The sequence below is a fragment of the Lissotriton helveticus genome, chromosome 3_1, assembly GCF_964261635.1.
Source record: "Lissotriton helveticus chromosome 3_1, aLisHel1.1, whole genome shotgun sequence".
NCBI lineage: Eukaryota > Metazoa > Chordata > Amphibia > Caudata > Salamandridae > Lissotriton > Lissotriton helveticus.
Window position 1 is genome coordinate 89,613,428 of NC_136061.1, and position 20,948 is coordinate 89,634,375.

The 20,948-nt window shown below is 47.1% G+C and overlaps 1 protein-coding gene across 1 annotated transcript in view; it reads left to right on the plus strand.

Moving 5' to 3' along the window:
* The window catches only part of DNMT3L (DNA methyltransferase 3 like), a 214,242-nt gene that overhangs the window by 15,159 nt on the left and 178,135 nt on the right, over positions 1 to 20,948 (plus strand). The window contains exons 2-4 of the mRNA XM_078679281.1: positions 8,635 to 8,727; positions 15,912 to 15,956; positions 20,753 to 20,832. Coding sequence (XP_078535407.1) covers positions 8,635 to 8,727; positions 15,912 to 15,956; positions 20,753 to 20,832 — 218 coding nt within the window. The remainder of the gene's footprint in view (positions 1 to 8,634; positions 8,728 to 15,911; positions 15,957 to 20,752; positions 20,833 to 20,948) is intronic.

Genomic DNA, 20,948 nt, shown 5'->3' on the forward strand with positions numbered 1-20,948 from the left:
GTACCATCGTGTTGATAGAATCTATGATGCCTTTCCTGCGATCTGGAGGTTGAAAGAGGAGTGCTGGCAAAGGTTATGGGGCCGCAACAACCCGCTATATCTGTACATGCAGAGGGTCGGCCGGGCCGCGTATCCAGGAATGTGCATGCGCACTTTGTGTCACCCCATAATAGACATCTAGGTCAGGGGTGCCAAGGCCTCTTGTATGATATGGGAGCGTAAGAATTTCCCATTTGACGCACGAATGCTTGCCAGCCCAAGCAAGCCTGATCAATAGGGATGTGAGTGTTCAAAAAAAAGAGCTGGGAAGGACCATCGGGATGTTGGTAAACAGAAACAGAAATCACGGCAGCACCACCATTTTCATTATTGCTATTCTGCCCATGAGGGACAATAGCAGTCGGATCCATCAATCTATATCATCCTCTAATTTGCTCACAGCGATTCAATAATTCTCTCTAAACACCACCTCGAGTCCGTGTGGACCTTGATGCCTAAGTACCTTACTGGGTCTGTAGTCCACCAAAGTGGGAAATCAACGGTGAAGGGAACTGTGGCTGTGGTAAGGGGGAATACAATCGACTTGGCCTAGTTGACCTGTAGGCCGGAAAACACATCAAATCTGACCACCACCCGCAAAACTGAGGAGAAATGGGTTTCAGGGTCTCGGACATAGAGCAGTGTATCATCAGCATAAGTGGAGATGATCAGTTGATATCCTGGGTAGCGAATACCCCGGAACCTATGGTATTCTCTGTGCTCACAGGCTAATGGCTCAGCGACCAGTGCATACAATAGCGGAGAAAGCAGGCACCCCTGTCGTGAGCCCCTAGGGATTGGGATTGTGTCCGTAACCATGTCGCCCAGCTTTATCCTAGCCGCCGGTTCATTGTATAGTACTCAAACCAGATGTAGCAAGACGCTCTCCACCCCCATCCTTGTCAGCACATGATACATAAACTTCCATTCGACCAAATCAAATACCTTCTCCATATTAAGGAATATGGCAGCTGCCCTCACTTCCGGACTCGTTTGTTGGATCGCCCCAAATACCGTACGGATATTGTAAGTCAAGTTTCTGCTCTGGATAAACCCACCTGCTCCGGAGCTACAAGCAGTGGCATGAGAGGAGCTAGTCAGTTTGCCAATATCTTGGTGTATAGCTTGACATCGACATTTAGGAGTGACAAGGGCCTATACGACGCGCATTCAGTAGGAGAATTATCTGATTTTAAAATAGCAACTATCAGTACCTCTCTCATCGAGGGAGGCATCTGGCCACTCTCGCTAATCTCCTCAAAGAGCGTGATCAGGTGTGGAACCAGGACGTCTCTGAATTCCTTATAGAAGGATACTGTGAGGCCGCCCCCCCCCCCTGGTGCACTCCCAGACTTCATTCCAGCTAATGGAACTGTAATCTCCTCCGCGGTTAACGACCGCATCAGAAATTCCCTGTGGGAGTACATCAGCCATGGCAGTTTAATGTGATTCAGGTAGTCAAGCGATCCTCATCGAGACATCCCGCTTTCGACGAATATAACTATGTATAGTACTGCCTAAATCTATCAGCAATATCTGACGAGTCCGTCAGAGGGGCACCTTGGTCATCATTGATAACACCAACCCCTGATGTCTCTCTGCGCCTTTGTAGCAGGGAGGCCAGTACCGAGCCGGGACGGTTCCCCTCGCCATAAACTCGTGCTGACGCATACTTTCCCATAGGCTTAAGCTCTAATTTGGCCGTCTCATGATAGTCGTTTATGAGCACTTCAAATTCCTCCGTAGGTCGGTCATCAGACCCCTAAGTAGATCTCGCTCTACCGCCTGCAGTTTTTTCTCTAGATCCGCCAGGCGTCCCCGGAGAGACCTAAGGACGCCGGAGTGTTTAGACATAGCTATCCCCCTGATATACACTTTAAAGGTCTCCCAAACCACTGAAAATGTGTCTACCGACCAAATATTACACTCAAAGAAGGTATTGATGGCTTCCAACATGTCAGATTTGAAGACCGGGTCAAATAGAGAATATGGGGGGAAGTGCCAAGTAAACGGGGGAATCTGTGTATGTGGGAAATCCATAACTAGCAGAATTCCCGCGTGATCAGATAGCGTGCGAGGCAGAACCATGCAATCTCGTATGTGGTGAAACAATTTTTTAGATGCAAACTAGTAATCGATCCTGGTGTGTAGATCATGGTAGGCGAAGTAGTGCGTACAACCTCCCTTGCCTTTCGATCTCCTTCGCCACACATCTAGCAGTCCAAGCTGCAGCTCCCCGTCCATAATAGCACTCACTGCAGCAGAGGGTCGGCGATCCAGACCACCAGATCTATCCAACTGATGATCGAGTACACAATTGAAGTCTCCCCCCCATAAGAAGAGTGCTCCCCTCAGATATCATAGTTTGTTCATTAGACCTGCGGAAAACGGTGGGCAGTCGTAGTTGGGGCCATATAAATTCACTAATATCAGATCCAGACCCTTCCCTCTACATTGTGAGAGGCGAACCTCCCCTCCGTGTCGGTGTCAAGTTCGATCAGCTGGAGTCCTACGTTAGGGTCAATCCAGGTGACAACCCCACCAGCGTGTGTCGTAAACCCTGCTGCATGTATGTGGCCCTGTAATTCCTTGCATCCTAGCATTCTGCTACTAAGAGGCAGGTGTGACTCCTCAATATCAATCTTGTGTCTATTAAGGTAAAAGATCACTTTTCTGAGCTCACGGAAATCATTCAAACTTCACACATTCCAAGTCAGTATTTTAAATTTACGAGCATGCGGGTCTCCACCTACCACCAGTCCTGCACTGACAGTACATCTCACAAAGCCTACATGCCCTATAGCTGTGAAGATCCCAAGTCGGTCTCTGTACTCCCCGCCCCCCGCCCATGCCATACATACTCCAACTGTGCAATGGCGAGTACTTTCTTCCCTTTTCTCACAACTTAGTAAAACAAAAACAAAAATCAAAATGAACATCATATACGAACAACAATGGAACAAGAGCAGATTGTGGGACACACATGCAGGCAGATATTACCCAAACCCGCAAACAATGTTGGCAGAACCGAAAAGGTGCCCGCCATCCAGAACCTATCGTGCATCTATCTGGCATTACAACAATTGCGTCAGTTTGCCCATTTTCAATAGCATCTTACAAACACTGCTCCACGGCAAGATCTCATTATGTCGACTAAACATTACAGTAAGCAGTCCACTTGAAAGAACTTTGCAAGGACCCCAGGCAAACCCTCCTCTACATCCTACCAACTATGTGTGAAAAAAGACTCAATAGTTAACATTTCCAACAATGTCTCATATAGACTTAGATTCTTATCTTTAAGTATAGCGTCCTGGATCTCAGTCCTGGTCATCAAGACTGCCACCTGTTGCTAATTCAAGGGAGGGAGACACTCTGCCAGAGGGTTTTTCCTTCACCTAGTCTTTCCAAGCCTTCTGCAGGGCCTTAGGGTCGGAGAAAATGTGGTGACTACATAGCCGATTCACTTTAAGGCGCGCCGGATTCAGCATGACGTAATCGAGGTTTTGTTCTCGGAGTTGTTTCTTCAAAGGGGCAAACTGCCTTTGTGCTTCCTGGACCCGCATTGTAAAGTCTGGATATAGGGAGAGGGTTGATCCTTCATAGTGGAGCGTTGTGTTCTCCCGAGATGCCTTCAAGGCTGCATCCCTGTCCCTATAGTTTAATAGCTTGGCAATTATAGGCCTTGGCTGGGCTCCAGGCTGTGGTCTCGGTCCGAGAGATCAATGCGCCCTCTCCACTACAAGCATTGAGAAGATGTCATGGCCCAGCATCGTGGTCAAGGGATGTTTTACAAAGGTCTCCATATTGCCTGTATTTGTGGTCTCCGGCAGGCCAGTGATTCTAATGATGCTTCTGCAGGACCTCGCATCGAGATCCTCCACCTTGTCCTGTAATGTCAATAGGAGTTTGTTTGCCTGCTTTTGCACTGAATCTAGTTCCCTCTGCGCCTCTTCGACCTCTGTGACCCTTCGTTCCGTCATATCCATCCTCTCAACCTGCTTGTCCATGCTCTCCGTCATGCGATCCATACGATAGGACAAAGAGTCAATCTAATTATCTATGGAGGATAAACTTTTTTGCATTACGGCTAAGATGACTCGTATATCCCCTTCCACTGATTCGGGCTCCTCAGAGTGCGTACTCTGGTCGTCATCAGTTGTCTGGTCCCGGAGTCTAGATTTTCTTTGTTTGAATTGCAACTTTGGCTGGGATTTATCTACCTTTCCCATGGCGACACACCAGGACACGTGACTCCAATCCAGAGCAATTAACCGATAGGTGAAGCTGGTCTCCGTGGAACCACCTCACACAGGCAGCTTTCAGCGTGTTTCTTGGGGCTCAGTGCCGGCTCTCGCTGCTGGGCTCAGGTTATGTGGTGCAATAAGATGTTATTTTCTTTAGCACTATGGGAACTCGTCGCAATGCGGGGACCAACACGGAGCACAGGCCGTGTAGCGCAGGCCAAAAACAGGCTTCTCACGGTCCACCCTACTCCCAAATGTGGCTGGCGGAAAAGCTGCCATAACGTAAGCCCCTCTGCAGAGTAATGCGGCCCCCGGGTTTCCCCCCAGCCGGCAGCAGAACTGCTGCGAGGGGCACTAGGCAATCTCTGCGGTCTCTACATTAGCCAGGAAGCTGCAAGGCCGCAATTCATCACCCCACAACACTGGCCCCCAGCTCTGGTCCACACCTCCACCACTCTGGGCAGCGGCGCCTCCGATTTCCAGTCAGGCGTGCCTGGTGTAGCGGATGTTAATCTTAGGAGGGAGTGGGCAATCTAAGGCTCCAGTGAAGGGACCAAGGTAGAGGTTACAACAGCAGACCTCAGCAATGGCGCAGCAGAAGGAGCATCGCCCACCGTCTTGTCATGGGGGGGGTTCACAATCACCCCTTCTCCAGATTACCCTGCCGGGCGCCTGTCTCGATGGAGGAAGAACAGCACAGCAGTGTCTGGCCTCAACCCACTCACCCTATGCCTTGCAGCAACCGACGGTCTGTGTCCCTGGGGAAAATGGTGAGTCTCAATACCTTTACCACAATGGTGGGCCGCAACCCGAACTCCACTCGGTACGCAGCAGCACACAGCGCGTACATGTACCACTCGGGGCTCAGCAGTAACAGCGCTCGGGGCTCAGCAGTAACAGCGCTCGGCGTCCATGCAGAGGTTTCTCCGGCTCCGCGGGTACAGCAGGGCAGATCAGGACGGGCACACCGGTGTCTCACGTCTCACTGCCAGGGCCCCACGTCCCCGCTCTCACTCCAGATGGTGGTCTCCACACCGAACAGCCACACCAGTCGCCTCCGGGAATCACCTCCGGTCATCACTGTGTCACGTGCACAGGGCCGCGGAGGGCGTAGTCATTCTACTGGGAGCTCCGGGTTCAGCCAAAGCCCTGGGCCAGCCTCTGATCGCTGGGTTCTGGTGATCCCTCTTCACACCGCCCGTGTCGCCGTCAATCTCCGCACAGCACCAAGGAACAGCTCAAAATGGGCAAGCCTGGCTTACTGATCCAGCTCGACCTCTGTGTAGCCCTAAGTAGCCAATATTAATGCAGAATTAGTGTCTAATTGATGAATGGTCGGACGGAGCACTCGCTTTAGACTGCCATCTTGAGCTCAGGTAAGCTCCGCCTCGCCAAGCCGTCCGGATTATGGTATTTCCCTAATAGTCGGTACGAATAAAGGCCTCTTTTCTAGGCTTCATGGTGGTGCAGAATACAGCAGCTCACCTTGCCCTCAATCTTCCCCTATGGTCACCATCTGAACCTCAATTGTACCTGCTCCTCTGGCTGCCCATAAAAAAAACGGGCTCTATTTAAACTTTTATGTCTGGTCTTAAAAACCCTGTAGGGAAGGTGACCAGACTATCTGAAAAATAAATTACAGGCACATACTCCCACCCAGCTACTTAGATCCAGTGACCAGTTATTACTGTGTCCCAAACGATAAACAAAACCAGACTGGGTAGTCGTTCTTTTTCTTTCTTGGCACCCCACCACTTGAATAAGCTGCTGTTTCACATTCGCTCCTGTACTAACTTATTTCAGTTCAGAAAACGTATTAAAACTTGGCTGTTCAATCTCTAACCGTACACTGCTTTGCTAATCGTTGACTGATACTGCAGCGCCGAGAGATCTCCTCAGGGATGATACGTTGCACTTAACAAATGATAATAATAATAAACTACTGTAATGTAGTTCCTATATCCCTGATAAGCTCTGTGCATTGGAATAATATACACTATAGATTTGACATAGGACTGAGGTCAGTATGTCTCTATCGAGTCCATTAAACTTAATTACTTGGGTGTGCCAGCTAACTCAGAGGTCACTAGAAACTTTGCGAATGAACAAGAAGGGATTAGTTCCTGACAACCGCATAAACAGGACAATTTTGTTTACCTTGGAGTCGGAACAATCTTAGAATCGTGGAAACAATAGATTGCAGGTTCAGTCAGTCAATCGTGCCTGCTTCGTTTCTACAGAGTTTCACAGAAATAGTGAGACGGGTGTTTCAATAAAAAGGGTTTATTGAACAGTGCTATTTCTCATGCAAGAGATATGAACTGCTACAATTGTAAGACAGAATGCAAAGTATAATACTTACAGCGTTAGCAGCAATATAGAATAATACTGCAATAGCATGGTCTGTAGCTATGACGTATAAAAATACAAACATAAATAACACAGGCTAAAATACTCAACTGGTGCTTCAAAATAATCCTACCCCATTGTACCTAACCTATGTGTAGTACGAGGGAAGAAGTAGTTGCTGTTTTAGCTATAGTCTAGTTTAGCTTAAGTTTAGTTTTGCGAAGAATTGCCTAAAGTTTCTCCAGGTTCTAGTCTGCTCCATACCTTAGAATGAGAGTGGTTGGTATCTCTTTCCCGGGACTCGATCTCTAACACCCTGCAAGGGGAGCCAGAAACACTGGAGCTGGATTCTCAGCAAGGAGGATGACAGCGTCTGGTCAGTGCGTCAGTTGGGGACTTGACTTCCTTTGGGGTTTGCTGTGGTAAGCCGCGTCGTGCAAGTAGGTAGCCGAACCGTACTGTGCCTTGCCATAGCAAGTGAAGGGATATTTATACCTTGAAGGTGTTTAGGAATGCCAGTATTGACGTACAAGTCGGGCATAAGTACGTGATGAATGAACCCCTAAGGAATAGATGTTCATACATAATAAATGAGTTCTTGGAGAAATCAATATCCAGGCAAGGGGAAGTCCTAAATCTAAAGAGTCTGGTTTTCCAAGAACTCGTTGTGACAAACACGTTTGGATGTAGTTGACCATGCCTGTATTTGATTAGCATGAGCAATGCCTAAATAAGGGCTGGATTTTTATGCCTAAATAAGGGCAAAGTAAACTGTACTTATATAAGGGCATGAATCGGGAAATCTATATACGGTATCTAAATCGACACACAACACTACCAAACTTAGAATGCATGGTGTCACACTCCAGACACACCCACTGAAGTTGCACCCTTGCCCAGACTACCTGGGCCTGGTAGTTCTCTCTGGGAACTCAGCACTATGGTCATGCACAATACAAACACATGGAGTACCTGCCTTTAGACCACTTATTATAAATGTATTTTCACGGCACACACTTCATCATTTCTGATGTTAGAGTTGTTAAATCGGTGCATGTGGGCAAGGCTCCATGTTCCTATTCTTCCCCTTTTACAAATCATTGTATCAAGTGACTGGCTGCCCTATGTACTAAGCCTCAGTCACAAATAGAGGAGGTTGCGCAGGCAAATTAATATGGTGGGCGGAGTCATAGCCGAGTCAAAGGTCTGGCTTGACTGCATGAGTCCGTGCACAAGCTGAGCCATGAATACATTTGGTATGGATATCGTGCAATAAACATAATGTCAAAAAATAAAATGATACAATTGCTTCAAAACTCAAAAAAGTGTATTTATGGATAATGTGTAAGCATTTCACCTGAGCACTTCTGATTATATCACTAAATAGACAGACATGTATTAAATGTGAGAGTTTTTAGAAACTTTAATGGCTTGTCCCCCAACAACTAAGAGGCAAGTCAGTAGTCATGTAAATCCTAAACATGGCCTGTATTCTAATTATAAATGGCACAATATTACTATATGTTAAATCAAATGTAAGAGGTGCCTGTACAGCACAGATCCTGAACTCAAGTATTTATAGTGAGCCTGTATATAAGTAGAAAGAAAAAGTAGGCTTTGTGAAATAAAATATTTGGATCACACACTTTGCAGAAACAGGGAGGCTGGTATTGATTCCAGGGTATCTGGTTTAACAATCTGAAATTCAGCCACGAGATTTTATCTCCTATTTACATAAAAAGTCACTGGTTTGTCTTTCATTTTCTGGATGCTGACAAGAAAAACCAACACAGAGTTGGCAGAGCCAACTCGGTGCCTTCATACCAAACTACCAAGCAAAGAATGCATTTATTTGAGGAGTGTCATACCCAAATCTCCCCTGAAGCTATGAGCCTAGACACGCCTTAGATAATTGGGAGTTAGTGTGTGTTTATTACTGTACGATTGGTCTTTGCTGCTTTAATTGACTTGTTCCGTTAACTGTCTTCTTGCTTTTCAGTGTTGTCCGTGGATGAGGACAGCTGCCAATCAGATGTGGTGCTGGTGGAAGTGAGTGTGACACCGGCACTTTCATCTTTGAGACGAAAGAAAGGTAAGGAGGGGTCAAATAGGGGGAAGGAGCAAGAAGACTGTATCATTAGGCATGTCTATCAGATACCAATATTGATGATCTCCAGAATGTGTGTGGGGGTGTTTCTGGTTGGAAATGTGGAGAAACAGGTGTCCAGGTAATGCATGTTGTTATGTTAAGTCTTGTGCATAATGGGCTCATGGGCAACCTCAAAAGCCAATGACCCATGAACAGGGAGTTAGAGGCCAGGAACATCTGGAGCACATAGCAGATTCATAGACACAGTGAGAGACACTCTGAGTGCCAACGATGCTTTAAGCGTGTCAGTAGAAGGACCGGTGCAGTTCTCCCCATTGTGGCACTTCAAGAAGTGTTTCTTCCAGACTGTAGCCACTTCACCGGTGCAGCAGTGTAGAGCCATGTTGGGGGCTGGAGACAGGTGAAAACCTCCCTGTCTTGATTGCAACCTGTGATATGATTTGGAAGGGCTGAATATTTGTACTACAACAACATTAACTTCCCTACATATTTTCTTCTACACCTGTACTTCTTTCATCTGTCTGTTAAAAATTGAAAGGAATATCACTTTGTCCCTACCCAAGCCCTAAACTTTACATTAATGCTGAATCCTTAATATTATTTTCAATTTATTTTATTGACATTGACCTTATTTAATACTAGGCTTTTTAGTAATCACAAATTGAATTAAATTGTTTGAAATTAATTGAAGTAATAAGGTATCTTATTCTAACACTAACCCTAATCCGAACGCTATCCCTAACACCTAATCCTAAATGAAACTCAGTCAATCTTACCCCAGTGATGGCAATAATAATAATAATGATAATAATGTTAACTTATTGTAATTCTAATGCAAGCCATACCATTCAATGAATTTGATGCAAATGATTAAAATCATGTTTAATGTATTAAGTTATCACTTGCCATAATTGAGTCCAATTAATTTACTTATATTACGTATTCTAACCCTAATGCTAACCAAAATATTGCTAACCAAAATATTTTTTTTAATTGTACAGATCACATTAAATTGAAAATTAAAGCAATAGACAAAATACTTTTAAAAGCATATTATTGTGTATTCCGTTACTAATTAATTGAAAAGCACAACATAGAGGGTACAGATTCAATTAAGAGATAAGCTCAGGTTTTAGTTTAACATTTTACTTGAAGTACATTGTGGGCATTTTCAAACCTTTAGTCAGCTAATGTTTCGTCCTCCTGAGCTGGTCAGCCTCTGACTTTCTAAAGGCTGTATATCTGATTCTGATTAGTATAAGGTTCTAGTTTTGTAAAGAACGGTCTGTCTATAATTCATTTTCCAAAGCGTCAGTGCATCTCAAGGTTATAATATATCTATGAAGTTATTGTGTCTATGCTCATATTTTTCAATTGACCATTTATTTGGCTGGGACAAAAGGCCATATCCAGAACTAAGCTAATTTGAGAACCAGAATGTCTTTGGATTTGACTGGATGTCATCCCAGGGCAGCCAAATTGCTTCGCCTTAATTAATTATTTGTATTCAATAACTCTACTACTAATACCAACCATACCTAAAATTATTACTGAATTATTGTAAATTGCATATCATTAAAGTGCTAGTTTAAATGTAATTCTACCAGTAAGTTGCACCACAATTGATTTAGTAATTGAGAAGGGTCACTGGCACAGGGAATAGGGGTAACTTCACCTTCCTCATCTTGAAGCATTGATAAGGCTTTCTACATTTTCTAGGGCTCTAGTGAACCTCTGTAATATTACAGAGATGCAGTCTGGTAAAATTGCAAATGACAAAAGTATTCACTCAGCACCTGGAACTATTTGCATTCATTAGGAAAGCGTTCAAGTGTCAGAGACTAGTTAATATGGAATAGACACATGAGCTGTTAGGTCACTTGTACTATGTGTTATTGTCCCACCACCAGGGTCCCAGCTTGTAGGATGTCTCTCTTGGTTTTGGTTGGTGGTCAGCCTCCCAATCCAGAATCAAAGCATTCAGAGGCTCATGTGTGTCCTTACAGGTTGAGGAATTTGCTGCACGTGGCATGGATACTAACCATTACCCCCCTTACTGGTTAAAGCGGTATTTTGAACCCAATAACAATTCCATGTGTTTGGCTTATTGAGTGGGGTGTGCTTTCCTAGGTATTCTGATGTAGAGGTGGCTGTATGCACCATGGCCATGCTTGATGTTTGGGTCTCATTTTAGTAAGCCCTGTCATGACTGCTGCTTAATGTTGCAACTTTTTTTGGTACAAACAACATGGATTCTTAAGCGCCCACTTGTTTTCTTATCTGAGGCTAATCCAATCCTCAGGAAATGATAGATCACTACAAAACAACAGCTTTAAGTCCAAAAGGGACAAACAACAACTTAATTTGTGACAGTAAACAATTTAGGTGCTCAATAGAAAGAAAAGATACAGTGCGGTGCATGTACAATATTTCAATGGTGATGGTAAACAATAGTGTCAACTCTAGGGGCCCGATGTAGGTAGGATTGATTTACCGAATCTTAATTACCGAATTTTACCGATTCGGTAATTAAGAATCGGTAAATCTGAGGGGTGGGTATGTAGGTATTCCAGATGTGCTGGAATACCGAATCAGAGAAATTCGGTATTGAAGCCCATAGGAATGAATGGGCATTACCGATTCGGTATTTACCGAATCGGTAAATACCGAATTTCACAAGGGTGCAGGGGGTGTGACTTTGACACCCTCTGGCCCCCCCAAAACAGGCTCGGGTGCCATGTTGCAGGCAGACATGCTCCAAGGGCAGGTCTGCCTGTCATATGGCAGAGGTGTGCATGCACACCGGATTTGATGGTAAAATACCAATTTTGTAAGGCTTGTGGGACTCACAAGAGTCCCACCTACATCTCAAATTTACCGAATCGGTAAAAATACCGATTCGGTATTTTACAGAATCGGTAAATTTACCGATCGGTAAATTTACAGATTCTGTAAAATTAAGGGCCCTACATACCATTTCTGGAATACCGGTCGGTAACGGCCGAAAATACCGATTTTCGGCCGTTACCGACCGACCTACATCAGGCCCTAGATTATGAAATAGTAAGCGTTCATAAAAGGACAATGGTATGGATCAACATTTGTCTTGAATGTACAATAGTGATCAAATTTGTACAGTTTAACCCGTTCCGTGCTCATGACGAGCTGAGCTCGTCATGAGTTGCGCCGCTCGCATGCTCATGACGAGCTCAGCTCGTCATGTAACGCGGCTTTTTTTAAAATGCCGCACAGTGCGTAAATCACCGCCGCAAGCATGGGGTTAAGGGACTTATTACGTGTATGGTGGTCCTCAGGACTGCCTACTTGTGGTGGTGGTCTGACCTCCGCAACCACTGCGGGTCCACCTGCAGTATTCTGTGTGGTGGTCGGACCGCTACGAGATCAAGCATCCCGCGGCGCGGCGGGCGGTCTGTAACCAACCTCAATATGCATATCCAATGCCCTTTTCATGGCGGTGAGCCTGACATGAAAAGGGTGGCAGACATGCAGGAAAAGGGGCCCTAATAGGGTTCCCAGCCAGATCTGGGCCTTGGGGTGCATTCAGAGGGCACATGTTGTGCCACCCTGTAATTGCACCCCTATTCCTGCATGGTTTGTCCACACCTTGCAGGAACGTGCTGCAGGCACTGTTATGGCGGCGGTCTGCTGTTAAGGCTCTCCTATGAGTCTTGTCCGCCGCAGCACCGTCTGCCTGCCCTGGATTACACTTATAATCTGGCATGCAGGCTCACACTAGGCTTGGTGGTCCTCCTGCCGGCGTGGTGGTGGGCCAACAGGAGGACTACTAAAATTGTAATGAGGCCTTAAGTTTGCGTAACTTGTTGATGTTTTAAGCTGAAGGCAGAACATTTTTAAAGCTAGTTATTTATCCGGAGGATCTTTTAAATCTTTTAAAGGATGCACGCTTTGTTTCATTTTCTTTCTAGGGAGCACCTTAATTGTATACTGGCTCTAGTTGTATTTAAATGAAGTTGTTGATTGTGTCCTTTGGGTTAAAAGCTGTTGTTATTGAATCATTTATCATTATGTTAGGACTGATTTAGTCTGCCGTAAGAAACCATGGGGCCCATTAGGATGTCAGGTGGATCGCCACCGCCATGCGGGCGGTGGCGATCCACCCGACATCCTTGTCCGCCCACCACCCATTTCCCCCCGCCATATTACTATGGCGGGGGGACCGCGGCGGACGTTAACACCGTCCACCGCTTTTTCGCCCTGGTCGCCTTGCGGCTGGGGCGGAAAAGGGTTTATGTGGTGGCGGTGTCTATCAGACATCGCCAGCCATATTAGGATGGGTTTTGGCAGATGCTTTTCCGTAGTGGCAATGCCGCCACGGAAAGGCAGGCGGTCTTTACTTTGGGGGCACCCTGTGGTCCCCCATGGTGAAGGCGAGGTGGCGGGTGCACATGGCCCTGCATTTGCAAACACAAAGCAGCAGGCACCGCGCGGTGCCTGCCGCTTTGTGTATGCAAATGCATACCATGCATTCATAACATTGCGGCGGGTGCCGGTGTGAACATCGCCCGCCGCAATGATATGAATCCATGATACGCTCGCCAGTGTGGCGGGCGCATCATAATGGCCATGGTGGGACCGCCACTCAGATCACGGGTGGTCCCGTTTTGCATGAGGATGGCGGGCAGGCAAAGTCCGCCCGCAATCCTAATGGGGGCCCATGTGTGGCTCTTAAACAAATCTGTAAGAACCCTTGTTGTTTGTACTGCATACTGCACCATGGTCTAAGGAATACACAGTTACCTCATAAGTAGTTATTGCTACTTGTTTGAGCCTTCCGCTGCAAGGTAGAATCTCTGACATTTACTGTGTGATTTTACATATGCATTTCATGTGTCTCTGGTGCCTGCATTGATGGTTTAAGAGTTTACTGATAGCTATGTCATTGTTTGACCAACCTCAGTTGCCTACATGTGGTACTGTGCCTTGTCAGACTGGTGTTTGAGGTGTGATATTGCATAGTGCTTTTTACAATTTTTTGTTTTCTGGTTCTGTTATGTAAGCCTGCCATGTCTAGCTATATGATAGCAAAGTTTGATGGGGCCTTGGTTGGTGCCATTTAACGTTTTCTCTGCCTTTGATGCCGGGAGTTTAGTTGTGCCTACAGTGTTATCAATACAATTCTTGATTTACTTTAAGTATATTTTATGATGTGTGTCTAGATTTTGGCATTGGAAATGTGGTAAATTCTAGTGATGTTTATGGGCATTAGTCTGTAGTGTCTTCACAATTTATTAATTTCTTTGGTTTTGGATTAGTGGTTTGATAGGGCTTGAGGTCTCTGTCATCAAGTGAAGTCTGCTGGTCATGATGGTCATAGATTGGTTGGATACATTGTGGTTGCTTTGTGATTCATGGTCTTGACCGCTGCATTAGGATGATGGCTGTCGGAGTTTATAAACCCACGGGGTAATCTGACTCAGTTGTTGGTCAGTCGGAACTGCCCCATAATCCCTTAAGAACAGCGTTTCCGACATAGGGATTATGATGCTGGTTTCGGACAGCCAATCCATGTCAGCCTTTCTGACATGGATTGGCTGTCAGAATGACTTTGTGGGCCCCTAGTAGGACCCCTCCCTCCCTGGTGCTGGGGGGCACCAACATCCCTGAAGTGCCTGTCACATGGTGCAGGAATGTGTACAAACTTCCATTTTTCAATGGGAGCTTGTGCTGCGGGCGGTTTCAGCACCCCACACAAGCTCCCGTAGCAAAATGGAAGTTTCCAACCACACCATGTGCGGCTGAATCCTAATTGAGTTGTCGGAACCGCTGACCTAAGGTCAGACAGTTCCTTCCATGAAACGGTGTCACTGACCCACATCGTAATTAGGCCCTAAATAGTGTTGGAATGAGTGAGGAACCCTGGGGATCCCGCATTTCAGAAGTTTGGTCTTGGAGAAAGGAGGTTTTGTCTAGACTGATTTTTCCTCACTCAGAAAGAAATGAGGTCAGACAATCTAAGGACACTCCCCTGACACCAGAGTTAAGTAGGCGTTGTAGGAAGATGTCATGAGGGGACAGTATCAAAGGCCGCTGCTATATCTAAAAGAATGAGTACGGCATTGTGTCTGTGATCTAAGGACATTTTTGGGACTCTGAGATTTCCAGCAACTCAGTTTTAGTCTGTGTGGTGAGTGGAAAGCTGATTGGGAGTGGTGCAAAGGATGGTTGGATCCAAGAATTGAAAGCAGATGTGATTATTGAGGCATGCTGGACAAGTGTTATGTAGTACCTTGAGCCTGTGGGTGAGGAGTTTGAATTGTGCTCATTTGTATATAGGGAGGCTGTAGAGCTCCACCAAGTGTGGTGTGATGTGAGTGCAGAGTGGCAGGTTAAGGTAGATTCTGGCCACCAAGTTTCAAATGGGCTGCCAACTTTGGCGAATTTTCAGCTGATTCTGGCATAGAGGGCATTCCCATAGTCCTACTTGCTTGTGACGAGTACATGCCTGATGGTTTTCCGTGTCCTGATTTAAGCCGTTTCAAAAATCTTCCTCAGCATCTTCAGGGTATGGAAGCATGAGGCAGTGACTGCATTGAGTTGGCAGTCATGTTGAAGTTGCTGTAGATAACAACCCCAAGGTTCTTAGTGTGGACGGTGGATGTGGGTCCTAGCTCTGTTGGCCACCAGGTGCATTCCCATTGTAAAGTGCTCTTCTGGAAGATCACAATTTCAGTCTTGTCGGTGTTCAACTTCTGACAGTTGGCCTTCATTCCGTGGGCAATTTCAGGCATGCAGGCATTAAACTTGATCTGGGTACTATCTGTCTCGTCTGTGTAGGTGAAAATGAGCTAGGTGTGTGTTGGCAGCATAAGAGAGAACATTGATGGTTGGAGGAATCCACCTTTCATTTCAGGTTCTCTATATTTTGTCACACAACTGTTTTATTTTGAATTTGGTGGGGTATGCATTGTCTGGTATGCATTTCTGTAATTGGTCCGCAGATCCCAGGGTCTGATATTGCCAAAGTTGCCTGCCACTTGGGTGTGTTTGACTAGAGATTGAGGAACCCAAAAATAAACAGTCATAACGTCCTACTTCCTGGTTCATGATTTAACACAATAAATATGCTGCTTAAGCGTTAGCATACCAGAAAGGTAAATAACAGCTTTGTCTGTTGTGTCTTGTAGCACGTATTGCACATGAAGTGAACTCCAATCAACGCTCTATTGAAGGTTAGTGTCCAAGAATTTTTTTCAGGAAGTTCTCTGCGGATGGTGTATCTGTGCAACACATCTATCACAATATATTTATTCTGCTCATGTATTAATTAGATTACGCTATAGAATAAAGTGATGGTTTCCCATCCTGCCTGTACCTCAATATTTATGGGTCGCATTGACTATTTTATCTTGTGTGATAATATTGGGTTGTGGCTGACACAATTGGATTTGTTCTGGTTTTAACCCTTTCCATGATCATGACGGCCGCAGGCTGTTATGAGCCACGGGCGGCGTGTGCTCATGACAGCTTGGAGCCGACATGCAGCTGCTGCTCGCACACGCTCCGCCTATGCGGCACTAATTCCCTGCCTGTGCGGGCGATTTAGTGAGTGGGCAGGGTCATGACAGCTATACGCCATCATGAGCACACGCCGCCCGTGACTCAATGACGGCTCCACGCCATCAGGAGTAAGAGAGCGCCACGCCCACCCCAAGCCCCACCCGCGCCGCAGCCGAATTCGCGCAGCGGCGAAAAGGTTAAGGAAGCAGTTCAGGCTGGACTGTTCCCATGAGGTGTAGGGTCAAGTCTGATTTGCTTATGGCTGGGTCCAAACTGAGGTGGCATGGTGAGCAAAAGAATGATGGATTGGGATGCTACACCAAGTGAATGCCAGTGGTTAGACAAATTACAAACATTCATGCCATCACCTTTTGTGTGTTTGATCTACCGCTCTACGTGACAAGGGTATGGGCAGACGTGGGTCCTGTGCTCTCTGTGCCACTAGAAGCAAGCTATACCTGGCTGAAGAAACCTTATGAGAGTGAAACTGGGCCTGGCTCAACAGTTCGGACTGGACTATTCCCATGAGGAGTAGGGTTCAGGCTGATTTGCACATGGCTGGATCCAAACTGAGGTCAATCAATCAATCAATCAATCAAAGCATTTATATAGCGCACTACTCACCCGGAGGGTCTCAAGGCGCTGGGGGAGGGGGGGTCCGCTACTGCTCGAACAGCCAGGTCTTGAGCTGCTTCCTGAAGTCGAGGTGGTCCTGGGTCAGGCGGAGGTGGGTCGGGAGGGAGTTACAAGTCTTGGCGGCGAGGTAGGAGAAGGACCTTCCCCCTGAGGTGGCTCTACGGATGCGGGGGACGGCGGCGAGGGCGTAGCCGGTCGATCGAAGCTGGCGTTTGGGAGCGTAGAAGTTGAGGCGGCTGTTGAGGTATTCTGGGCCTTGGTTGTGCAGGGCTTTGTGTGCGTGGGTGAGGAGACGGAAGGTGATTCTCTTGTTGACCGGGAGCCAGTGCAGGTCTCTCAGGTATCCGGGGATGTGGTTGCGGCGGGGGATGTCCAGGATGAGTCGTGCTGAGGCGTTCTGGATCCGCTGGAGTCTCTTCTGGAGTTTGGCGGTGGTTCCGGCGTAGAGGGAGTTGCCGTAGTCCAGACGGCTGGTGACGAGGGCCTGGGTGACCGTCTTCCTAGTCTCGGTGGGGATCCACCGGAAGATCTTCCGTAGCATGCGCAGGATGTTGAAGCACGACGAGGAGACGGCGTTGACTTGTCTGGTCATGGAGAGGGAGGAGTCCAGGATGAAGCCCAGGTTGCGTGCGTGGTCTGATGGTTTGGGTGCGCTGCCTAAGGCGGGGGGCCAGCAGGAGTCGTCCCAGGCGGAGGGTGAAGATCCTAGGATGAGGACTTCCGTCTTATCTGAGTTCAGTTTCAGGCGGCTGTTCTTCATCCATTCGGCTACCTCTTTCATCCCTTCGTGTAGGTCTGGCGGTGGCGGGGTCGTTGGTGAGGGAGAGGATCAGCTGGGTGTCGTCGGCATAGGAGATGATGTTGAGGTTGTGCTGGCATGCGATGGCTGCGAGGGGGCTCATGTAGACGTTGAAGAGGGTTGGGCTGAGCGAGGAGCCGTGAGGAACGCCGCAGATGACTTCGGTGGCTTCTGATCTGAACGGGGGAGGCGGACTCTCTGTGTCCTTCCGGCGAGGAAGGAGATGATCCAGTCCAGTGCCTTCTCCTTGATTCCGACGTTGCTGAGGCGTTGCACTAGGGTGCGGTGGTAGACAGTGTCGAAGGCCGCGGAGAGGTCCAGGAGGATGAGGGCCGATGTTTCTCCGTTGTCGAGCAGGGCTCGGATGTCATCGGTTGCTGCGATCAGGGCGGTCTCGGTGCTGTGGTTGGCCCAGAAGCCAGACTGCGAGAGGTCGAGGATCCGTTTGTCTCGAGGAAGGCGGCCAGCTGTTTGTTGACGGTCTTCTCGATGACTTTTGCCGGAAACGGGAGCAGCGAGATGGGGCGGTAGTTCTTGAGGTCGGTGGGGTCGGCTGATGGTTTCTTTAGTAGAGCGATGAGTTCGGCATGCTTCCAGCTCTCCGGGAAGGTGGCGGTGTCGAAGGAGGTGTTGATGATGTCCCGCAGGTGGGGTGCGATGACAGCGTCGGCCTTGTTGAAGACGTGGTGAGGGCAGGGGTCGGTCGGAGATCCGGAGTGGATGGAGTTCATCGTGCGGACGGTGTCTTCGGTGCTGATCGGGGTCCAGGCGTGGAGGGTGGTGGTGGGGGGGCGGTGGTTCGGTCATGGTGTGCGTCGGTTGAGTGCTGAAGCTGTTGTGTATTTCCGCGATCTTGTTGTGGAAGTAGGAGGCGAGGGAGTTGCAGAGGTCTTGCGAAGGGGTGATGTCGTGGTTTCTGGCGTTGGGGTTGGAGAGCTCTTTAACGATGTTGAAGAGTTCCTTGCTGTTGTGGGCGTTGTTGTCCAGTCGTTCCTTGAATGCAGTTTTCTTGGTGGCGTGGATCAGTTGGTGGTGTTTCCGGGTGGCGAGCTTGAGGGCAGTCATGTTGTCCGGTGTTGGGTCTCTGCGCCAGGCTTTCTCGAGGGCTCTGCAGTTCTTCTTGGAGCTCTTGAGTTCGTCGGTAAACCATGGGGCTTTCTTGCTGCCGGGTCTGTTGGGCGGGGTCTTCAGAGGGGCGAGGTCGTCTGCGCAGTCGCTGATCCACTTCGTGAGGTTGGTGGCCGCTTGGCTGGGGTTCGTTGCGCTGGTGGGTGGGTTCTTGCTCAGGGAAGTCGCGAGCTGGTCGGCTGTGATCTTGTTCCAGCTTCTGCGTGCGCCCTGTTGCTGGTGGTGGTGGATCGTGGTCCTTCTGAAGCTGAAGTGGACGCAGCTGTGGTCCGTCCAGTGGAGTCCGGTGGCGTGGCTGAAGGCGATGTCCTTGCTGGGTGAGAAGACGGGGTCGAGTGTGTGTCCGGCGTAGTGGGTGGGGGTGGTCACCAGTTGCTTGAGTCCGAGGTTAGCGAGGTTGTCCAGCAGGGTGGTGGTGTTGCGGTCGTTGTTGTTCTCCAGGTGGAAGTTGAGGTCCCCGAGGAGGATGTAGTCAGCGGAGGGGAGGGCGTGCGGGCTGACGAAGTCGGCGATGTCCTCGCTGAATTGAGTGCGTGGTCCCGGGGGTCTGTAGATGAGGGTGCCTCTGAGGGTGGTCTTGGGGTTGGTGTGTATCTGGAAGTGCAGGTGCTCGGCGGGTGCGAGGGTGTCGTCGGTGTTGGTCGTGATGTGGATGGTGTTCCTGTGGATGATGGCGATGCCTCCTCCAGTCTGGTTGATGAGGTGGCATGGTGAGCAAAAGAACGATGAGTTGGGATGCTACCCCGAGAGATTGTCGGTGGGTAGGCAAATCACAAGCATTCCTCCCTTCACCTTTTATGTAATTCACACCTAATGGAATGTTTTGTTGAAACAGCACTGGTTGACTTGCAGGCTTGGTGTTGAGCAAGTCTGTGTTGCCAGTGTTAAGACCAGTCACCATTGCATTACGTCTTCTTTCATTACCTCATCAACCTATTTTACTTCAATACCATCTTCTTGTTTTGGCATTACATTTCCACTACTTCCTATGCCTAACCATAACCATTCTACTTACTATTAATAATAAATAAGTCTTCTTGTATTCATTACGTCATTGCACAATTCTTCACCCAAAATGTGTAATTATTTTAATTTTATTTACACAAATTTGAATATTGTAGAACTTAAAATAAGTCAATTTTGCTTCGGCTTAGATTGTGAATGTAATCTAATCTAATGGTACACATAGTGGTTTTGTTAATTACATTATATTAAACTCTTAATTTGTATAAAGTACAAAACGTTTACCGTGAGCATAATTCTACACGTGACTCTGACAGTCATTCCTGAATTTCATTAATTGAAATAAACTAAATTAGATTACTTGAAAGTAATATTTGAAAATAAAGAAATCTTATCATAATTGTAACAAAAACCCTAGTACAAATCCTAAAACTTAATTCCTACCAATAATGATTTAACCATAACCCAAACCAATTGTAACTATTGTATTGATAATTATTTTGTATTACATTATGTTTACATAGGATTGCATTCAATCAAATTAATTTAAAGTAATCCTTCATCCTGCGACAAGGCACTGGTGCACAATTTAATTGTAAAAAAGGTTATTGTGTAATAAAGATCATTCTATCTGAGGAATTGTTCAATATAGGCAATTTTGAAGAGGCAATGATTTGTTACACAGACCAACTATATTAAGTCAGGTGATTTGTTTTCATAGTAGTCTGTAAGGATCTGCCAGAGTTTCCTTTAGGCAGTATTGTGCTGTTCTGCAAGCAATCAGTTTTTGGGGAGCAGAAGAGGGCCTAAAACAGTTGTCAGAGACGAAATGGCATGCTAGAAAAATATTGGCACCCTCTGAGGCAAAATGTGCAGCCATTAAGGCTTAGGAGGGAGAGGTCCTATATTTCAATGACTCAGGCCAGTGTTTGTATTTTGCAGAAATCTGTCTTGGCTGTGGTTGCTTTGAGACAGATGTACAGCACCCAGTCTTTCAAGGAGGTCTCTGCGCTTCATGCAAGGTGAGGAGCTCTTTAGCAATTAATGCAGCGATTGTGGGTTCGATCACCAAGTAAGGGGTCTATCATAGTCAATTATTTTATTACTTTTTACATTAATATTACAGTGTGCACTTACA